The 20,503-nt window shown below is 35.8% G+C and overlaps 1 protein-coding gene across 1 annotated transcript in view; it reads left to right on the top strand.

Annotated features, from left to right (window-relative positions):
• LOC141277805 (uncharacterized) overlaps positions 1-20,503 on the top strand; it is a 109,177-nt gene that overhangs the window by 67,500 nt on the left and 21,174 nt on the right. Inside the window, exons 6-7 of the mRNA XM_073799896.1 lie at positions 4,290-4,431; positions 18,090-18,194. Coding sequence (XP_073655997.1) covers positions 4,290-4,431; positions 18,090-18,194 — 247 coding nt within the window. The remainder of the gene's footprint in view (positions 1-4,289; positions 4,432-18,089; positions 18,195-20,503) is intronic.

Genomic DNA, 20,503 nt, shown 5'->3' with positions numbered 1-20,503 from the left:
GCATGCGGGCTTATTGGTTGCGGCCTGTGGGCTCTCTAGTTGTGGTGCGCAGGGGCTTAGTTGCCCCACGGCATGTGGGATCTTAGTTTCCTGACCAGGGATCAAACCAGCGTCCCCTGCATTGCAAGACGGATTTTCAACCACTGGACCACCAGGGAAGTCCCTGAACACTCTTAAAATATCCCTGAACACATCTTTTCTGAGTTGCGTAAAAGTGACTGTGAGCTTTATCCTGCCAAGGCTCCCTCAGGTTTAGTACCCCAAGGAGCACAGTACATTTTCTAAGGAAGGGATAGGGAAGGTGTGGTGGGGGAACTTCTCTGTTAGAGTCACACCAGGGAGGGGAGAGGGTTGCAGGAGGAAGAACCCTTCCCTACGCCTCACAGGATGGAGCCCACAGTCACATTTGTGTAACTCATAAAAGATGTGGGCGGAGATTTTTAAGAGTGCTCACAGCCTGGAGCAAATGTTCTCCAATCTTCTTTGACACAACCTATAATAAGAAGAACATTTTATATCTCTGGCCCCATGGGAGACCAGTGTTGACTGGGAAGGCGGTTTAACTCACTCTGAGAGAGATGGGCTTGTTAACTTCATTCAGTCTCTTCAGTCATAATAACAAAAATGACTGTAATATCAACCACTTACTGGTTTTTTTTGTAATTTGTGCAAACTCTTCACATATATTATTTCTAAGCGTTAGACCCTGAAAACTCCCATTGCTGTTGCTATTCATAGATGAGGAAACTGAGACTTGAGAAGGAAAAGTGACGTATCCAACACAGCACATCAAGTGGCCAAACTAAGGGTAAAATCCTGGTTTTTAACCTCATTCCAAAGGCTAGCTCTTCTCACTAGAGCAGTGCTTTATAGGCTTCCCCTGAGTATAAGGGCCATCTGGATTGTTTAAGTGTATCAGTTCTTAGGCTTTATCCCAAACCAACTGAACTAGAATCTCCAGAGGAGATATCTGGGAAGCTATAGATTTGATAAGTATCCCAGGATATTCTTATGATCAGGCTCTTTTAGAAAAGATTGCAGCACATCAGTGGTTCTCAAACTTCATTGTGCATCAGAATTAACGGTAAGGCTGGTTAAAACACAGAAGGCTGGGTTCCTCCCCAGAGCTTCTGATTCATTAAGTGTGATGGGGCTCAAGAATTTTTATTTCTAGCAAGTTCCTATGTGATACTAATGATGCTGGTTAGGAAACCCACTTTGAGAAGCAGTGCAGTACATCCTGCTAACCCATGAATCTAGTTTCTCAGGACAGGGTCTGGGCTAACTTTGGCTGTGGGATTTTTCAAGCACAGTGTTAAACAATACATATTCAGTATCTACTATATTCACATTCAAGGGAGACAGAAAATGAATAAGAATCACGCCTCTCCCACCGCAACCAGCCTGTAATCTACTATGAAAAATATACAGAATAAAATGTAATATATTCTATAATGAACATGCAGATCAAATGCACCAGAGAAACTAGGGAGGCAAAGATGAATTTTGGCTGGCCAGAGGGACATTTGTAAAGGCTTCGTGGAACAGTTGAGGTCTGAAAGTCTTATTTTCAACACTTTCATAGCCACACTGCCTTGTAGTTCGGTTTGCCTGTCTCCCCTATTGCACCTATAGTAATCTCAGCACCTAGAGCATCTTTTGTGCAGTGAATATAGGTTGGGCCAGGTGTTGGGGAGGGAAGTAGGATTGGTAAGGTAGATGGTTCCCAGACTGTGGAGGACCCTGATGGCCAGGCTTAGGAGCTTGGGTTTTACCCTGTGTGTGTAGTCACTAAAGTATTTGGAAGGGGGTAGCTGATGAGAACTCTGTCAGGGATCTGTAACATGGATTGGAGGTGGGAAAGTCTGGAGGTGAGGGACAGCAAAGATGTTATCATAGGACTTAGCTGAGAGGAAATGCAACAGGATGGAGAAACACTGGAGGGAGAAGGATCAGGACAAGTGATTACTGTTGGGGGTGAGGGAGAAGTTGGAGATGAAGAGATTTTCATTCTGAACCACTGAGATGGTGGTGGTCTCCAAAGGGGAGATCTCTAAAAAGGATTGGTTCTTTTCTCTGGAAATAAAGAAGGAAGCAGGGAAAATCTGGACAAAAATTTCAAGCAAGTGATTCATCTTTGTCAGACAGGAACAGTTGCTAACCTTGGGTAGCCTTTCCACTAAGGCCCCCAGTTTATGTCTACCAGAGCTATGCACTCTAAAGTGGCCAGTGACTTCTTTCACTTTCCTTCCAACCAAATAGAATTTCTATTTCTTTGATGCACATTTGGGATGTGAAAAGACAGTAATATGTGAATGACTCTGACTACTTTGTTTTTGGCTTCTGAACAGATAAAAATATAGCAGTGCCTCAAGATAGCTTCTTAAGTCACCCCTCTCCTCCTTGATCTTGATATCTGTATTCTCTCGCTCATTATTCTAGACAACAGAATACCCTGCTCTTTTGTTTTTCCTGGATATATCAGTCAGGATTCAGTTGCAGAAAACAGAAATAGTTTTAGCTATTTTAAGCATAAAGGGGTCTATAATAATGGGAATGTGATGCTTTTAAAATCAATGGAAAGATTGGAAGAATGGGCTCTAGGCAGGAGGGTTTTCCAGAGCTGACTCATACAGCACGTTTAACTGGCTGCCAAAGCTGCTGCTCCTTCTGGCACAGTCAGGAAGGTGGGAAATCTGGAGGCCAACACTGGCAACAAACCACCTGAAATTCAGGGATCGTGTGGCCTCTAGTGTCACAGCTTTTGACTCTGGAGCCTTGCTGTGTCTGTTTGAATGCTCACTGGCAAAAAAGTCTACCCACAAAAGAAGTAACTGGAACCCTGCCACAGAAGAACTCAACGTCACCATGACTGCTTGCCAGCAGGAACATCAGAACCTTCTTCGTTCCAAATTGTACGTGAGTGCACGTGGTTAGTAGATCCTAAAACACATCCAGGACACTGGCTGCAGGAGGGTCTTCACCTCCCCATCCTCAGCAGTTGGAGAAAGTGTATTGGAGGGAGGATGGACTGGATGTCGAATGGCAATCTGTTATGTCCACTGTGCTGGGAGTTGAGCTTTATCTTCTCTTTGAATTCAAATATTGGACTGGATGAGATAGGAAGCTTTTCCCTGTGAACCTACTTTGGCAAAGCCCTGTCTTCTCCAGCCTAGCTTTGGGTGGGCCTGATTTTTAAGAGGTGGTTTGATGGAATCTAGGGATTTCAGCATATCGTTAAGTAGTCAGTTTGATATGTGTGTGCTTTGCCTTCACATTTGGTGGCTCATAAACTGATTGTCTATTCATATAATGGTATAACAAAAAGTTAGAGGGAACAGTGGCTCTACTTCCAAGCGAAATTGAAATATGGCTATAGTCTGTGTAGGTCTACTTTATACTCATTTTATATTTCTTTTACAGTTAAGTGCTGCAATACAAAAGCTAATGTCTTTTCAAGGAGTCTGTAAGTCAGCCATTAATGACACATTTTGCCTTCAGATTTTGAGTTACCTCATCTCTTGGTTTAATTTAGGTTTTTGTTGATAAGTTTTTTTGTTTTGTTTTGTTTTGTTTTTTGTGGTACGTGGGCCTCTCACTGTTGTGGCCTCTCCCGTTGTGGAGTACAGGCTCCGGACGCACAGGCTCAGCGGCCATGGCTTACGGGCCCAGCCGCCCCGCGGCATGTGGGATCTTCCCGGACCGGGACACGAACCCGTGTCCCCTCCATTGGCAGGCAGACTCTCAACCACTGCGCCACCAGGGAAGCCCCCCGTTGATAAGTTTTAAACCTCCTGTGTATATTGTTATGTATATGTAGTTTGTAGCCTAGAAATAAAGACCTAATGCCGTAACAGTTTTCTGTTCATCTTGGCAAGATACTAATCAGGAAGGGAAAACCTTAATGTGAGAAGGCAGTTCTGCTTAGGCTGATGCTTTGCCTCAGTCTAAGAAATGAAACCATTTCCTGTGACTTGGAGTGAGGAGCAGGTTAGGGATCAGAAGGCAGAGAACTTTTTACCTCTCTTATCATGAGGCTTTCATAGAGTGAATTTATTATTCCAATATTATAAAACAAAACCACCGAAAGATTACTACTAAAATGCATTCAGAAGCCAACAATTATTCTTGAATTATTTCCCATTTTGGATTATCTGACTTCTGCACAATATCTATTTAGTACAAATATCAAACGTTTATTTCGGTAGAGATATAAAATGAGAGAAAACACCCTTTGACTTATCAATGGCTTAAAGAACAATTTTTTTTTGTTATTAAAAACCCTGTAGAATACTGCAAGGAATTCCTGTTATGGGTGACAATGAAGAATATGTTGCCGTCCTTCCAACAAGACCAGGGATACCACCTGAATTGGCACCAGGAACTGGACGGAGTGCTCACAAACCACACCTACAACTCTCGGGAGAGGAAGTAAGAAGTTCCTTTAATATTAGTTTTCTCTATCTTTCAAGCTGTCAGACTTTTTGGTTTCAGGACCCTTTTTATACTTTTAAAAAGTTTTGAGGACTTCAATAATTATTTATGTGGGTTATATCTATTGACATTTACAGTGTTGGAAATTAAAACTGGGAAAATGCTTAAATGTTTATTTTTTAAAATTAAAAATAACAGTAATAAAGTCATATATGTTAACATAATGTATTTTTATGAAAAATAGTTATATTTTTTAAAACAGAAAAGTAGTGTAAAACTAGGATTATATTTTTTTTTGCAAATTTCTTTAATGTCTGGCTTAATAGATGACAGCTGGGTTCTTACGTTTGCTTCTGCATTCAATTTTGTGGTAGGTTGTTTTGGTTGAAATATATGAGGAAAATTCTGGCTTCATGAAGATATATAGTTGGAAAGGAAGAGATTATTTTAATAGACTTTTAACATAATTATGGATATTCTCCTTTATTAATATACCAAAACTTTACAAGTGGTAGTTTCTTGAAACTTAGTTGTGAGACTTCCACTTCTGGGGATGATGCAGTAGAAGTACTTTTTCCTATTCCTCCTGCTAAGTACAGGTAAAAACCTGCGTGTTACAAACAGGACAGATCTAAAAGGTGGAGAGACTAAGGCACTAACTAGGAACTTTGGGACCCAACAAATGGCACAGTGGCGAGTTAGTTCCTTGGGTTTTCTTTTTTGCTTCACATATTCTAGACTTAGAGTTGAAAAATTGGTAACCTAGAAAGAAAACTAGGTAAAGACAGAAGAAAAAAAAAAAGTCCAAACAAAAGCCTACTCCCTCTAGCCAAAGAACCAGGAAAGGGACAGCCTAGCAAGACAAAACTTTTCAACAATAACTACTCTACCCTAGCCAAACACCACAGAAAAAATGGTGGCCCTGGTCCTTTCCTCACCTCTGCCAGCAAAGGCCTAGAAGGAAAACTAGACTTTTGCTCTTGCCCAGAGTATAAGAAGGCACTATAATAGCCCTGCCAGGGTGGTATCAATGAAGGCTGTTTGGGGCTGGAACTTTCAGCTTAATAAAGTGGTAATGAGGTTTCCCCTCTTACTGTGTTAGTTGAGACCACATGGGGATCCTGGACTTGCATCCCCACCTAGTAGTAATGAGCCACTCCTCTCCCTCCCCACTGTGGTGGTACCAGAGGAAGCCTAGCAGAGTGTCAGTTAAAACAGAAGGTTTAAATAAGATCCAGAGCCTCAGAGCAAAATACCCCAGATATCCAAATTTCAACTGAAAATCACTAATCATACCAAGAACCAGGAAAGTCTCAAACTGAACGTAAGAAGATAATCAATAGATGCTATTGCTTAGATAACAGAGATGTTAGAATTATCTGACAATGATTTTAAAGCTACCATCCTAAAAATGCTTCAGTGATAATTATGAACACACCTGAAACAAATTTTTAAAAAATAGAAAGATTCAGAAAAGAAATAGAAAGTCTTAGTATAGACATTGAAGATACATAGTAAAGAAATTGAAGACATTTTAGAATTGAAAAAATATAGTAACTAAAATAAAATGCTCAGCAGGTGGGCTCAAAAGTAGCATGGATGAAACAGGAAATGAACTTGAAGATAAAACAATAGAATTTATCCAGTTTGAGCAACAAAGAGAAACAGACTGAAAAAAAAAATTAACAGACCCTCAGGGACTTGTGGGAGTAAAACAAAAGATCTAACATTTGTGTTATCACAGTCCTGGAAGGAGAAGAGGAAGAGGGGTGACTGAAAACGCATAGGAAGAAATAATGACTGGAAACTTCCCCAGTTTAGCAAAAGACTTAAACCTACATATTCAGGAAGCTGAGCAAACTCCAAGTAAGAAAAATCCAAAGAAATCTGTACCAAGTCACTTACTAGTGAAACTTATGAAAACTAATAACAAAGAAAAAAATCTTGAAAGCATCAAGAGAGAAGTAATATGTTACCTACAGGAGAAAAACAATTTTAATGGCAGTGGATTTCTCATCAGAAACCATGGAGGCCAGAAGTAAGTGATGGAACATTTTTCAAATGCTGAAAGGAAAGAACTGTAAGCCCTGAGTCCTATATCCAGAGAAGATATCCTTCGGGGATGAAAGGGAATCAAGACATTTTCAGATGAAAGGAAACTAAGAGAATTTGTCACCCAGCAGACTTACACTACAAGAAAGACTAGAAGATGTTCTCTAAACAGGAAAAAAAAAATGATGAAAGAAAAAATCTCGGAATATCTAAAAGGAACAAAAACGTGTAAAACAAAAACACAGGTAAATGCAATAGAGTTTCCTTCTCCTTTTGAGTTATCTAAATTATGTCTGTCAGTTGAAAAAAAATTATACTGTTGAATGTATATAGAGGAAATGTTTAAGACAACTGTATTATAAATGGAGAAGAATAAAGAGACATAAAGGGAGGTAAGGTTTCTACACACCACCTGAACTGGTAAATTGGAGACATCAGTAGACTTTGATAAGTTATGTTTATTATGTTTATATAATGTAATACCTAGAGCAAAACTAAAAAGCTATACAAAGAAATATATACTCAAAAATACCATAGATAAATAAAAGTGGAATTCTAAAATATGTCCATGTAACAGGAAAGCAGGAAATAGAAAACAGAGAAACAAAAGAAACCAGAGAAAACAAGGAGAAAACAAAAATGAAATGGCAGACAAAATCCCTAACTTAAATACATCAGCCACTATGGAGAACAGTATGGAGGTTCCTTAAAAAACTAAAAATAGAAATACCATATGACCCAGCAATTCCACTACTGGGCATATACCCTGAGGAAACCATAATTCAAAAAGAGACATGTACCACAATGTTCATTGCAGTACTATTTACAATAGCCAGGACATGGAAGCAACCTAAGTGTCCATCAACAGATGAATGGAAAAAGAAGATGTGGCACATATATACAATGGAATATTACTCAGCCATAAAAAGAAATGAAATTGAGTTATTTGTAGTGAGGTGGATGGACCTAGAGTCTGTCATACAGAATGAAGTAAGTCAGAAAGAGAAAAACAAATACCATACACTAATACATATATATGGAATCTAAAAAAAAAAATGTTACTGAACCTAGCAGTAGGACAGGAACAAAGATGCAGATGTATAGAATGGACTTGAGGACACCGTGTTGTGGGGAAGGGGAAGCTGGGACGAAGTGAGAGAGTAGCATTGACGTATATACACTACCAAATATAAAATAGATAGCTAGGGAGATCATAGCATGGGGAGATAGCACAGGGAGATCAACTCAGTGCTTTGTGACCACCTAGAGGGGTGGGATAGGGAAGGTGGGAGGGAGGCTCAAGAGGGAGGGGATATGGGGATATATGTATACATATAACTGATTCACTTTGTTATACAGCAGAAACTGACACAACATTGTAAAGCAATTATACTCCAATAAAGATATAAAAAATATATATATATGATCTAAATACACCAGTTAAGTTACAGAGCTTGCAGAGTGGGTTAAAAGACATGACCAACTATTTAGTGTCCACAAGAAACTGACTTCAAATATAATGACTTAGAGAAGTTGAAAGTAAAAGGGTAAAAAAAGATAAGTCGTGCAAACACTAATCAAAGAAAGGCAGGAGTGGCTATATTAATATCAGATAAAGTAGACTTCCCAGCAAAGAAAGTTATCAGAGACAGAGAGAGGCATTATATTATGATAAAAAGGTCAATCCGCCAGGAAGACATAGTAGTCTTAAAGAGTGTGTGCACAAAACAGCTGCAAAATATGTGAAGCAAAAACTGGTAGAACTAAAAGGACAAATAGGCCATTCCACAATTATACTTGGAGACTTCAACACCCCTCTCTAAATAGTTGGTAGAACACTTAGAAAATCAGCAAGGATGGAGAAAAATCAATAACTCCATCAACCAACAGGATCTAATTGAAGTGTACAGAACAATACACCCAACAAGAGCAGAATACATATTCTTTTCACGTTCCTGCAGGACACATACCAAGATAAAACAAATCCATAATGAAATCAAACTAGAGATTAATAACAAAGGTAACAGAAAAATCTCCAAACTGTTGGAATCTAAACAATACAGGTATAAGTAATCCATGTGTTAATCCAGGGAGTCTCAAGGGATTTAAAAAATACATTGAAAATCAATTGAACTGAATTAAAATGAAAATACAACACATCAAAATTTGTGGAACACAGATAATGCAGTGCCGAGAGGGAAAATTATAGCACTAAATGCTTATAGTAAAAAAGAGAAAGTCTCAAATCAATAATTTAAGGTCCCACCTCAAGAGCCTAGAAAAAGAAGAGCAAAATAAACCCAAAGCAAGCAGTGGGAAGGAATAATGAAGAGCAGAAATCAATAAGGTTGAAAACATGAAAACAATAGAGAAAATCCATGAAACAAAGAGGTAGTTCTTAGAAAAAATTGACCTCTAGCAAGACTGATACGGAAAAACCAGAAAATACACAAATTACCAATATTAGAAGTGAAACAGGAGATATCACTGCAGACCCTCCAGACATCAAAATAATAATAAGGGAATACTATAAACAACTCTACACACATAAATTTGACAACTTAGACAAAACAGAGCAGTTCCTCAAAAAACACAAACTACCACAACTCACTCAATATGAAATAAATACTTTGAATAGCTCTATAATGTTAAGGAAAGTGTATGCTTAATTAACAAAACTCCTTTCTCAGAACCCTGAAAAATAGTTTGGCAGTTAAAAAACCAAAATAAACATGCAACTACTATTAAGCATGTTGCAGAATGAATACATAAACTCTATAAGGATAAGTCTTCAGAGAATTATGCTGGTAAAAACCAATTCCAAAACACTACACACTGGCTGATTTTATTATATAACATTCATGAAGTGACAAAATTACAGAAATGGAGAACAGATTAGTGGTTTTCAGGGTTTCAGAATGAGGGTGGGTGGGAATGGGAGGAGTGTGTCTATACAGGACAATATGAGGGATCACTTACAGTGATGGAAATGTTCTGCATCTTAACTATATGAATGTCAATATTTTGTTATTCTGTACTACAGTTTTGCAAGATGTTACCTTTGAGGTAAACTGAGTAAAGGATAGATAGGGTCTCTCTGTATTATTTCTTAAAACTGTCTGTGAATCTATAATTATCTCAAAGTTAAAAGTTTAATATAAGAATTGTGGTTGTTGGACCAGTACCAAAAAAAAAAAAATTAAACTTAGCTGAAAAGAAAATGTATTAAATGATAATTTGTACAGGTAAAAAAGTTTGTTGCAATTGAAATCTGAAACCATGTCAATGACTTTTTTATACCTTATTACATGAAAATCTATTGCCTCATTTTGTACTTTGAATGGCTCTTTTACCCATGCATGATTTTGTAACATTTTGCATTGGTCATTTAGAAAGTACTATTCATCAAGTTATGTAGATCTTCAAATGTTGACACATTTCACTAATATATAATGTCAAAATATCTCAATTTTAATATTATCAGAAAAGTCTTTTAGCACTGGGAACCTGGCAAGCTCATGGTGAGGGACACAATTTTTCCAAAATTCTAATTATTGCTAAAAGCTTAAATTTTTTCTCTTGACACAAATATTCTCAATTATTTTATTTGAAATGACTGATTTTCTCATTTTCAAGAAAATGCTTACCACAAACCGAAGTCTGAATAAAGGTTGTTTGATATTTGTCCTCTCAAGTAAAAATGGTAGCTAGTTCAGTTCAGAACTCAAACAATAGCACACATGTTTTTCCTCAAAACCACCATCCTACTGCACTATGGCCACAGAGGAACTTCATGTGTACTTATCATTTTGTTACACTGAATATTAAAAAGATATTCACTTAAAAGTTGAGATTTAATAAAATGAACATTTTTTTCCTGCTTTGTGGGGGTATTTTTAAGATCCTGCTGCCTTAATTCACACTAAGGTCCACCAATTTTACTCTCTTTTTTTTTTTTTTAACACAAAGTGCAAATTTCAACACAGTGAAAAAGGCAAATGACCTCTTTGTATTTTTAGTGTGGAAAGGTCTTGAAAAGACCCCTGAAAGGTCTTGAGGCTCTCCAGAGCTCAGACCACATTTTAGAAACTCTTGTTCATCCTTATATTTCATTTATATGAAGCTCAACTTACCCCTGAAGCTAATTTGCATGTCTCTCTCCCTTAGTGAATATAATATTCTGACATTGAGTCTTCAGTATGAACATGAGTTATTGTATTGGGTTGTAACATATGTAGTAACCTTAGGGGCTGTGCAGGTGCTGTTTTACTAAATTAACCTAGCTTGCTTTATAGTTAGTGCAATCTTTACCCTCCTGTCAAGTTCTAGCAGCCACCAACCTGGCTGTTTTTAACCATTTTCCTCATTTCCTCTTAGAAAGTTCTGAGCATTGCTGGGGAAACCAGTTTACCATGATGAGTGTTTCTTTGCTAGTTTAATTTGACACATTCTCTCCTGAAAGTGCATCTGTGTTTTTCCTTGAGAGCAAAATCGTGCTGTTTAGTGATAGATTTTCCTCTCTTCCCACTTAGAGGCTTGTATTCTGCCTTCTTCTAGGGGAATAATTGTATTCTGGATGCTTAAGCTGCTGAAAGTCTACCTACTACAAGGGAAGAGTTACCATATTGTATGTGACATATCATTTGAATATCTGAAATCTTAATTTCTAGGTGATCTTTGGAAAAAGAATTGTCAGCTGATTTTGGAAGAGTTTATTCATCTTTTGTCAAGGAATTCCTGGCTCTAGGTCTATACAGCATAAAGTGATGCAGTGTGCCCACCAAATAGAGGATGAGTGAGATGGAAACAATTTTGAATTTCTGTGGTGGACAAATTAACGTGGCAACTGCAAAATCTACCTTTCTCTAAATAAATACTCTGTTGGTAGAGAGGACATGTGATCAAAGAATAGTTGACTAGAAATAAAAGTGCTGAAGACTCAGTATCAGCTTATAATTGTGAATCTTTATTTACTGTGTTTGGGTCTTTGGATATTACTGTCAGAAGTCTGTATAGCAACCATGCTCCAGGAGATGGTCACTCTTAAGGTTTCATAGTTAATGTTAGAGTAATGCTTGTAAGTTGATGCTTTAAAATCATCTGTGCTCATTTTTTTCTGGTGAAAGACAAATCTTGTTGGGGAAAGTGCTTGGTCCAATTAAATATTATTCAAAGTCAATGAAAGTTAAGGAAAACACAATTACCAATAATACCGTGGATTCAGATAGCTATTATTTTAAAAAATCTTGCCACATTTTCTTCAAATCTTGTCATGAATGCCTGATTAAGTTTTTCACTTCCAGCTATTTTTAAAAATTATTTTTCTTTTACTGTTTGTTTTATTATTATCATTTTATTGATAGTAAACTTTATTTTTTAGAATAGTCTTAGACTTCCAGAAAAATTACAAAGACAGTGTGGAGATTTCCCACACTGTTTCCCCTATTATTAACATGAAAATGGTGGGTTAATAGTGGCCCCCAGAAGATATATCCAAGTCCTAACCCATGGTACCTGTGAATGTGACCTTATTTGGAAATAGGGTCTTTACAGATGTAATTAAGAATCTTGGAATGAGATCACCTTGGATTTAGGGTTAGCCCTAAACCCAAGGGTAAGCCCTAAATCCAATATAACTGGTGTCCTTATAAGAAGAGAATGCTCTGTGAACACACAGACACACAGGGAAGACGCCTCGAACTGATGGAAGCAAATTGGAATGATGCCACTGCAAGCCAAGGAATGCCAAGGGTTGCTGGCAACCACTAGAAGCTAGGAAGAGGCACAGGAGAATTCTCTATAGCATTCAGAGGGAGCATGGCCCTGTTGACACCCTGATGGACTTCTTGTTTCCAGAACTCTGAGAGAATAAATTTCTGTTGTTTTAAGCCACCGAATTGTATTTGCTACAGTAGCGCTAAGAAACTACCAATACATCTTAGAGCAGTATGGTACATTTGTTAAAATCAGTGAACTGATATTTATACGTTATTATTAACTAAGGTCCATACTTCATTCAGATTTCCTAAGTTTTAATGTAATGCCCATTTTCTGTTCCAGGATTCCCTCCAGGATACCACATTACATTTAGTTGTTATGTTTCCTTAGGCTTCTCTTGGCTGTGACAGTTTCTGAGACTTTCCTTGTTTTTGTTGACCTTGACAGTTTGGGAGAGTACTGGTCAGGTATTTTGTAGACTGTCCCTAATCGGGATTGACTGATGTGTTTTTGATTTGATTGTGTTATGTGATTTTGGGAGGAAGACCACTGAGGTAAGGTGCCATTTTCATCATATCATATTTAGAGTACGTATTATCAATATGACTTATCATTGTTGATGTTAACTTTAATCACCTGGCTGAGGTAGTGTCTGCCAGGTTTTCTTTATTGTCAATTTTCTCTTTTTGCCTCCTTTCCGTTCTGTACTCTGGAAAGAAGTCACTATGTGCAGCCCACACTTAAGGAATGTGGAGCTATGCTCCACCTCTTTCAGAGCAGAGTATCTACAAAGATTAATTTGAATTCATCTGGACAGGATGTTTGTCTGTTCTTCCCATTTATTTATTTATTCAGTCATTTACTTATATCAGTATGACCCATGGATGTTTATGCTATACTTTGAGTTATATTACAATACTACTTTATTATTATTGTTATTATTTTGCTAAAATTGTTTGAGCTTTGGTCATTGAGAGCTCCTTCAGTTGTCTCCTACGTCCCTTTGACAGACCCCATCACTGTGGGATTTTTTTTTTTAACACTTAATTACTGGTAGTACAGATGCTCCAGGTTTATCTTGCGTATTTCCTGCCCCAGTCCATAGAATCAGCCATTTCTACAGGGAGCCTCAGTTCCCTTTATTGGAGAATGTAGTTAGAAACTAAGATCAGAGCATTGGATGTGCTTGTTGCTGCTGGGGCTTTGTTGCTTCTAGGCCTTCTCACCTCACACAAATATATGTCTGTATACTAACTCCTTCCTATAAATACACATATTTATAATACACATAATAAATATAATAAATATACATAATATTTCTATCTGTAACCATCTTTTTTTTAAGTTTTGAATTTTATTTATTTATTTATACCACAGGTTCTTATTAGTCATCAGTTTTATACACATCAGTGTATACATGTCAATCCCAATCGCCCAGTTCAGCACACCACCATCCCCACCCCCTCACAACTTTCCCCCCTTGGTGCCCATACATTTGTTCTCTACATCTGTGTATCAACTTCTGCCCTGCAAACCGGTTCATCTGTATCATTTTTCTAGGTTCCACATACATGTGATAATATATGATATTTGTTTTTCTCTTTCTGACTTACTTCACTCTGTATGACAGTCTCTAGATCCATCCATGTCTCAACAAATGACTCAATTTCGTTCCTTTTTATGGCCGAGTAATATTCCATTGTATATACGTACCACAACTTCTTTATCCATTTGTCTGTCGATGGGCATTTAGGTTGCTTCCATGACCTGGCTATTGTAAATAGTGATGCAGTGAACATTGGGGGGCATGTGTCTTTTTGAATTATGGTTTTCTCAGGGTATATGCCCAGTAGTGGGATTGCTGGATCATATGGTAATTCTATTTTTAGTTCTTTAAGGAACCTCCATACTGTTCTCCATAGTGGCTGTATCAATTTACATTCCCACCAACAGTGCAAGAGGGTTCCCTTTTCTCCATACCCTCTCCAGCATTTGTTGTTTGTAGATTTTCTGATGAAGCCCGTTCTAACTGGTGTGAGGTGATACCTCATTGTAGTTTTGATTTGCATTTCTCTAATAATTAGTGATGTTGAGTAGCTTTTTATGTGCTTCTTGGCCATCTGTATGTCCTCTTTGGAGAAATGTCTATTTAGGTTTTCTGCCCATTTTTGGATTGGGTTGTTTGTTTCTTTAACATTGAGCTGCATGAGCTGTTTATATATTTTGGAGATTAATCCTTTGTCCATTGATTCGTTTGCAAATATTTTCTCCCATTCTGAGGATTGTCTTTTCGTCTTGTTTATGGTTTCCTTTGCTGTGCAAAAACTTTTAAGTTTCATTAGGTCCCATTTATTTTTGTTTTTATTTCCATAACTGTAGGAGGTGGATCAAAAAAGATCTTGCTGTGATTTATGTCAAAGAGTGTTCTTCCTATGTTTTCCTCTAAGAGTTTTATATTTTCTGGTCTTACATTTAGGTCTCAAATCCATTTTTAGTTTATTTTTATGTATGGTGTTAGGGAGTGTTCTAATTTAATTCTTTTACATGTAGCTGTCCAGTTTTCCCAGCACCACTTATTGAAGAGACTGTCTTTTCTCCATTGTATATCCTTGCCTCCTTTGTCATAGACTAGTTGACCATAGGTGCATGGATTTATCTCTGGGCTTTCTATCTTGTTCCATTGATCTATGTTTCTGTTTTTGTGCCAGTACCATATTGTCTTGATTACTGTAGCTTTGTAGTATAGTCTGAAGCCCAGGAGTCTGATTCCTCCAGCTCTGTTTTTTTCCCTCAAGACTACTTTGGCTATTTGGGGTCTTTTGTGTCTCCATACAAATTTTAAGATTATTTTGTTCTAGTTCCATAAAAAATGCCATTGGTAATTTGATAGGAATTGCATTGAATCTGTAGATTGCTTTGGGTAGTATAGTCATTTTCACAATATTGATTCCTCCAATCCAAGAACATGGTATATCTCTCCATCTGTTGGTATCATCTTCAATTTCTTTCATCAGTGTCTTATAGTTTTCTGCATGCAGGTCTTTTGTCTCCCTAGGTAGGTTTATTCCTAGGTATTTTATTCTTTTTGTTGCAATGGTAAATGGGAGTGTTTCCTTCATTTCTCTTTCAGATTTTTCATCATTAGTGTATAGGAATTCAAGAGATTTCTGTGCATTAATTTTGTATCCTGCAACTTCACCAAATTCATTGATTAGCTCTAGTAGTTTTCTGGTGGCATTTTTAGGATTCTCTGTGTATAGTATCATATCACCTGCAAACAGTGACAGTTTTACTTCTTCTTTTCCAGTTTGTATTCCTTTTATTTCTTTTTCTTCTCTGACTGCCGTGGCTAGGACTTCCAAAACTACGTTGAATAATAGTGGTTAGAGTGGACATCCTTGTCTTGTTCCTGATCTTAGAGGAAATGCTTTCAATTTTTCACCATCGAGAATGATGTTTGCTGTGGGTTTTTCATATATGGCCTTTATTATGTTGAGGTAGGTTCCCTCTATGCCCACTTTCTGGAGAGTTTTTATCATAAATGGGTGTTGAATTTTGTCAAAAGCTTTTTCTGCATCTATTGAGATGATCATATGATTTTTATTCTTCAGTTTGTTAATATGGTGTATCACATTGATTGATTTGCATATATTGAAGAATCCTTGCATCCCTGGGATAAATCCCACTTGATCATGGTGTAAGATCCTTTTAATGTGGTGTTGGATTCTGTTTGCTAGTATTTTGTTGAGGATTTTTGCATCTATTTTCATCAGTGATATTGGTCTGTAATTTTCTTTTTTTGTAGTGTCTTTGTCTGGTTTTGGTATCATGGTGATGGTGGCCTCATAGAACGAGTTTGGGAATGTTCCTTCCTCTGCAATTTTTTGGAAGAGTTTGAGAAGGATGGGTGTTAGTTCTTCTCTAAATGTTTGATAGAATTCACCTGTGAAGCCATCTGGTCTTGGACTTTTGTTTGTTGGAAGATTTTTAATCACAGTTTTACTTTCATTACTTGTGATTGGTCTGTTCATATTTTCTATTTCTTCCTGGTTCAGTCTTGGAAGGTTATACCTTTCTAAGAATTTGTCCATTTCTTCCAGGTTGTCTATTTTGTTGGTATAGAGTTACTTGTAGTAGTCTCTTAGGGTGCTTTGTATTTCTGCGGTGTCTGTTGTAACTTCTCCTTTGTCATTTCTAATTTTATTGATTTGAGTCCTCTCCCACTTTTTCTTGATGAGTCTGGCTAATGGTTTATTAATTTTGATTATCTTCTCAAAGAACCAGCTTTTAGTTTTATTGATCTTTACTATTGTTTTCTTTGTTTCTATTTCATTTATTTCTGCTCTGATCTTTATGCTTTCTTTCCTTCTGCTAACTTTGTGTTTTGTTTTTTCTTCTTTCTCTAGTTCCTTTAGGTGTAAGGTTAGACTGTTTATTTGAGATTTTTCTTGTTTCTTGAGGTAGGCTTGTATAGCAATAAACTTCTCTCTTAGAACTGCTTTTGCCACATCCCACAGGTTTTGGATTGTCGTATATGTAACCATCTTTGTCTAACTTAAGCTAAGCATGAGTTCATACTGATGTCTACAACTCTAATTCATGACCTCATGTATCATTCTAACCTCCTCCCTTACTTATCTTTAAGCTCCCTACAGTGAGTGACAAACCTGGCTCCCACCATCCTCCATCCATTTACTTAATTGTTTAATTCCAGTATAGAAGTATCAGAATTATTAACCCATATTCCTGTGGGAAACAACTTTATCAACTAAAGTGTAGTGCTACATACAGTTTCTTTTGCCTTTAGTCTTATATACCCTACTCATTTCCAAGGTTACTATCCTGGGATTCCTCTTGACCTCCTAAATGATTTTTTAAAAATTTGCATACATTGTGTCAGTCTTTGTGCTGTAAAGTTCAGTGGTTTTGAGAACTGAATGTCATTTAGCCACAATTCTAGTATCATGCAGGATAGTTTCACCTCCCTAAAAATTCTTCTATGCCTGATTAAATTTTATTTGAAAAGGTTTAAAGAAACAAATAAATACAGAAACCAAACTAACAAACACATTGGTACATGTTATCAAAAATTTGTAAGTAATATTTTGTTATACTTGTTCCAGATTTTTTAAAAGACATTTTAAAAACAAATTAAGTCCTCTTGTACTTCTTCGTAATTCCATTTCTCTTCCTTTTTACTCAAGGACAGTTATTGTTACAATTATCTTTTTTTCCAGTCCATGATTTTATACATTATTAGATGTACTTATGACCCTAAACAATAAATACTATAGTTCTGTGTGTTCTAGGTACATTTATATAAATGACACGATTTTGTATGTATCTTTCTAAAAGTTACTTATTTTACTGTTAATACTGTGCTTCTAAGATCCATCTATGGTTTGTAATTTTTGTGCTGGAATGGCTTTACAGTGTTCAGTTATTAGAATTCACCACATTTTATTCATCTGTTTCTCTATTAATTGACATTTAAATTGGGCTTTGTTTTTTGCTATTTCGTATGCTGTATCAGCATCCTTGTACATATCTCTTCATGAATATGTGGAAGAATTTCCTTAGAATATGTAGCTGGAAGTGAAATTATTGGATTATGCGGCATGTACATTTTCTATTTTACTAGAAATGGCCAGTTTGCCTCTAGTGTGGTTCTACTAATTTCCCACATCCTTGGCATCACTTGAAATTGCTGACTATATTTTTGCTAATCTGATGGGTATGATAAATTGTCTTTCCCAGATTTGCAGACACTGTGGAACCAATCACCTCATTTTCTCAGCAGCTAGAACTAATTTTGATAGGAGCTTGGGTATTTACCCTAGGGACCATTTGTTAGTTTCTAATAGCCTTTTATGTTATTTTCAAAGGTGTCTGCTTATCCAGGATTTACCAAGTTGTTTTGGAATCTGACTTCACCCAAATTCTCTGTTCCAGTATCTGTCATAAAGGAAACCGTATATCCAAAATATGAGGTAAAATACTGAATGACCTTTCTCTATTGTTGTTTAATAATTAGACTGTATAATTGACTATGACATTAAATTTTACTGGATAGTTGTTATGTAAATTGTCGGTAAAGATTGACATAATTGAATGATTGGATGGCACTATAAAAATTATACATATAAAATAAATAATTTTTATATGTATGTGTTATATGTGTATACATATATACACACATAACTCCTAACTATATGTACACTTATGCACATACACTTATATGTATATTTCTAAAAAAAAATGTTGTACTTATCCATGTTAATTTACCCAGTCAAAAAGAGTATTCTCTTTTCTTTCTGAATGAATCATTTTTTTGACTGACAAGATATAAAGCTTCTTGGGTTGTTTAGAAGATCTTTATGATATTTTCATTTGCTTTTAAAAGTGCATTTTTAGTTAATGTTTAAGAAAGTTTAAAACTACCCAATACAATTATTAATCTATTTTCTTCTTCCCTTAAAGTGTTTGCTTGTTCTCATTTTATGTTATACAGCTTATTTTAAAAATTAGAAAAATGAAGAGAAGAAAACCAAAATCATCTGTTATTTTTCTCCCTCAAGACAATCACTGCCCACTTTCTCGTCCATTTTCTTTCATTGTTAAAAATTCTTTTTCTTCCTCCTCCTCTTCTTTTATTCTCCTTCCCCCTGCCCCTTTCTTCTTCCTACTTATATTTTCCTCTTAAAATAATTCTGTGATGGACATCATGGTGCATGCATTTTTAATGGTATTTAGAATTAGGTTATTTGCATAGGATCCTAGATAGCTTACTGATAACACATATATCAGGAAAGAATAAGACAAAAAAGTTAATCATGGGGAAAGCATACCAGGGTATTAGCATAATAAATTCAGAGATAAGATTAAATCAAAGAAATTCTGTCCATATGTGCTCTTGTTTGAAATGGTCATCAACATCATTGTTGATATTGAAACATCTTTATATTCCTTGATTATGATGTATTATTTTTAAATATTGTATTGAATTCTGTTAGGCAATATTTTATTGTATTTTTAAAATATATACTCATGAGTGAAATATGTATTTAGTGTATTTTTTTTGTTGGACTCTGTTATCAAAGTCATTCTTGCTTTATAAAGTTAATTGGGTAGCATTTCTTCTTTTTTAATATTCTGGAATTAAAATAGCTTAGGAATAACCTTGAAAATGTGGAAGAATTCACTGTCTTGAAACATTTGAACTGTTTGGGAAGGTAATTTTTTGATAGTTAAAACTTTTTATTTTCTAATTCTTGGGTTATTCATGTTTAATATTTTTTCTGAAGTCAATTGGTAACATATTCTTACAGAAAGCCATGTATTCAGTTGAAATTTATAAGCTTATATGCAGAGTTTGTATATATTCTCTCTTTAGTTTTAATCTCCATTTCTAAAGTTGCATTGTTTTCTTTCCCATTTCTAATGATATTTGGGGAATTTTTTTCTTCCCTAGAATGAATTTTCTAGAAATTAGTATATTTTTTTGTCTTTTCTCATTTATTTTCAATTACAAGTGCTTTATTCTCTACTTGTCAAATTACTATACCCACACTAGTGTAAAACCATGTCTTTAATTTTTTTAGCAAGGTTTATGGTGTATGATTCCGTAGCTATTAGATATCATGACCAGTCATCCAGAAAAACAAATGAGTCCAACCTACCATATTTGACCAAAAAACTTTTGGATTAGTTATAAATTCAGTTTTTGCCCCTCTGAGTTTTTGTTGTTTCTTTTTTTCAAAACGTTTTGTTTATTTGTTTCCTGCTTCCACAGAAGGTTGACATCTCTATTTGGGCATTTTCCTAATTTCTTGTTGAAAATTTAATTTCTTTACCTTTCATATTTTTAACAAATATAAGTATTTTGACCTTATTTCATACATTTTTATTTATGGTGTGTTCATTTATTTTCTAAATAATTTCTATTGCAGTTTTCTTTATCTTATTGATACACAACTTATGGGGGAAAGTGTTTTTTTAACTTGTTGAAATTATTTTGTTTAATTTTTATTGTTTATCCTTATTAACATAAGAAAATATGTTCTTTAGAGTAACAGTTTCTTGGAATTTATTGATATTTGCTTTGTGGTTTACTAGATATCCCAATAGTATCTACAATACTAATTCAGTGCTATTATATGCAGTGACTTATATTGTAGCCGCACTAAGTGGTGTGCAGGCTTTGTAATCAGACAATCTTGGATTTGAATCCCACTTGTTTTCTGGATACCCTTGTATTAGTATCTTAACTTCTTTTTAAAAATTTTTATTTTTTTATTGA

This window comes from Tursiops truncatus, chromosome 2 (genome assembly GCF_011762595.2).
Source record: "Tursiops truncatus isolate mTurTru1 chromosome 2, mTurTru1.mat.Y, whole genome shotgun sequence".
Lineage (NCBI taxonomy): Eukaryota > Metazoa > Chordata > Mammalia > Artiodactyla > Delphinidae > Tursiops > Tursiops truncatus.
This window is presented reverse-complemented; position numbering and strand designations above follow the sequence as displayed.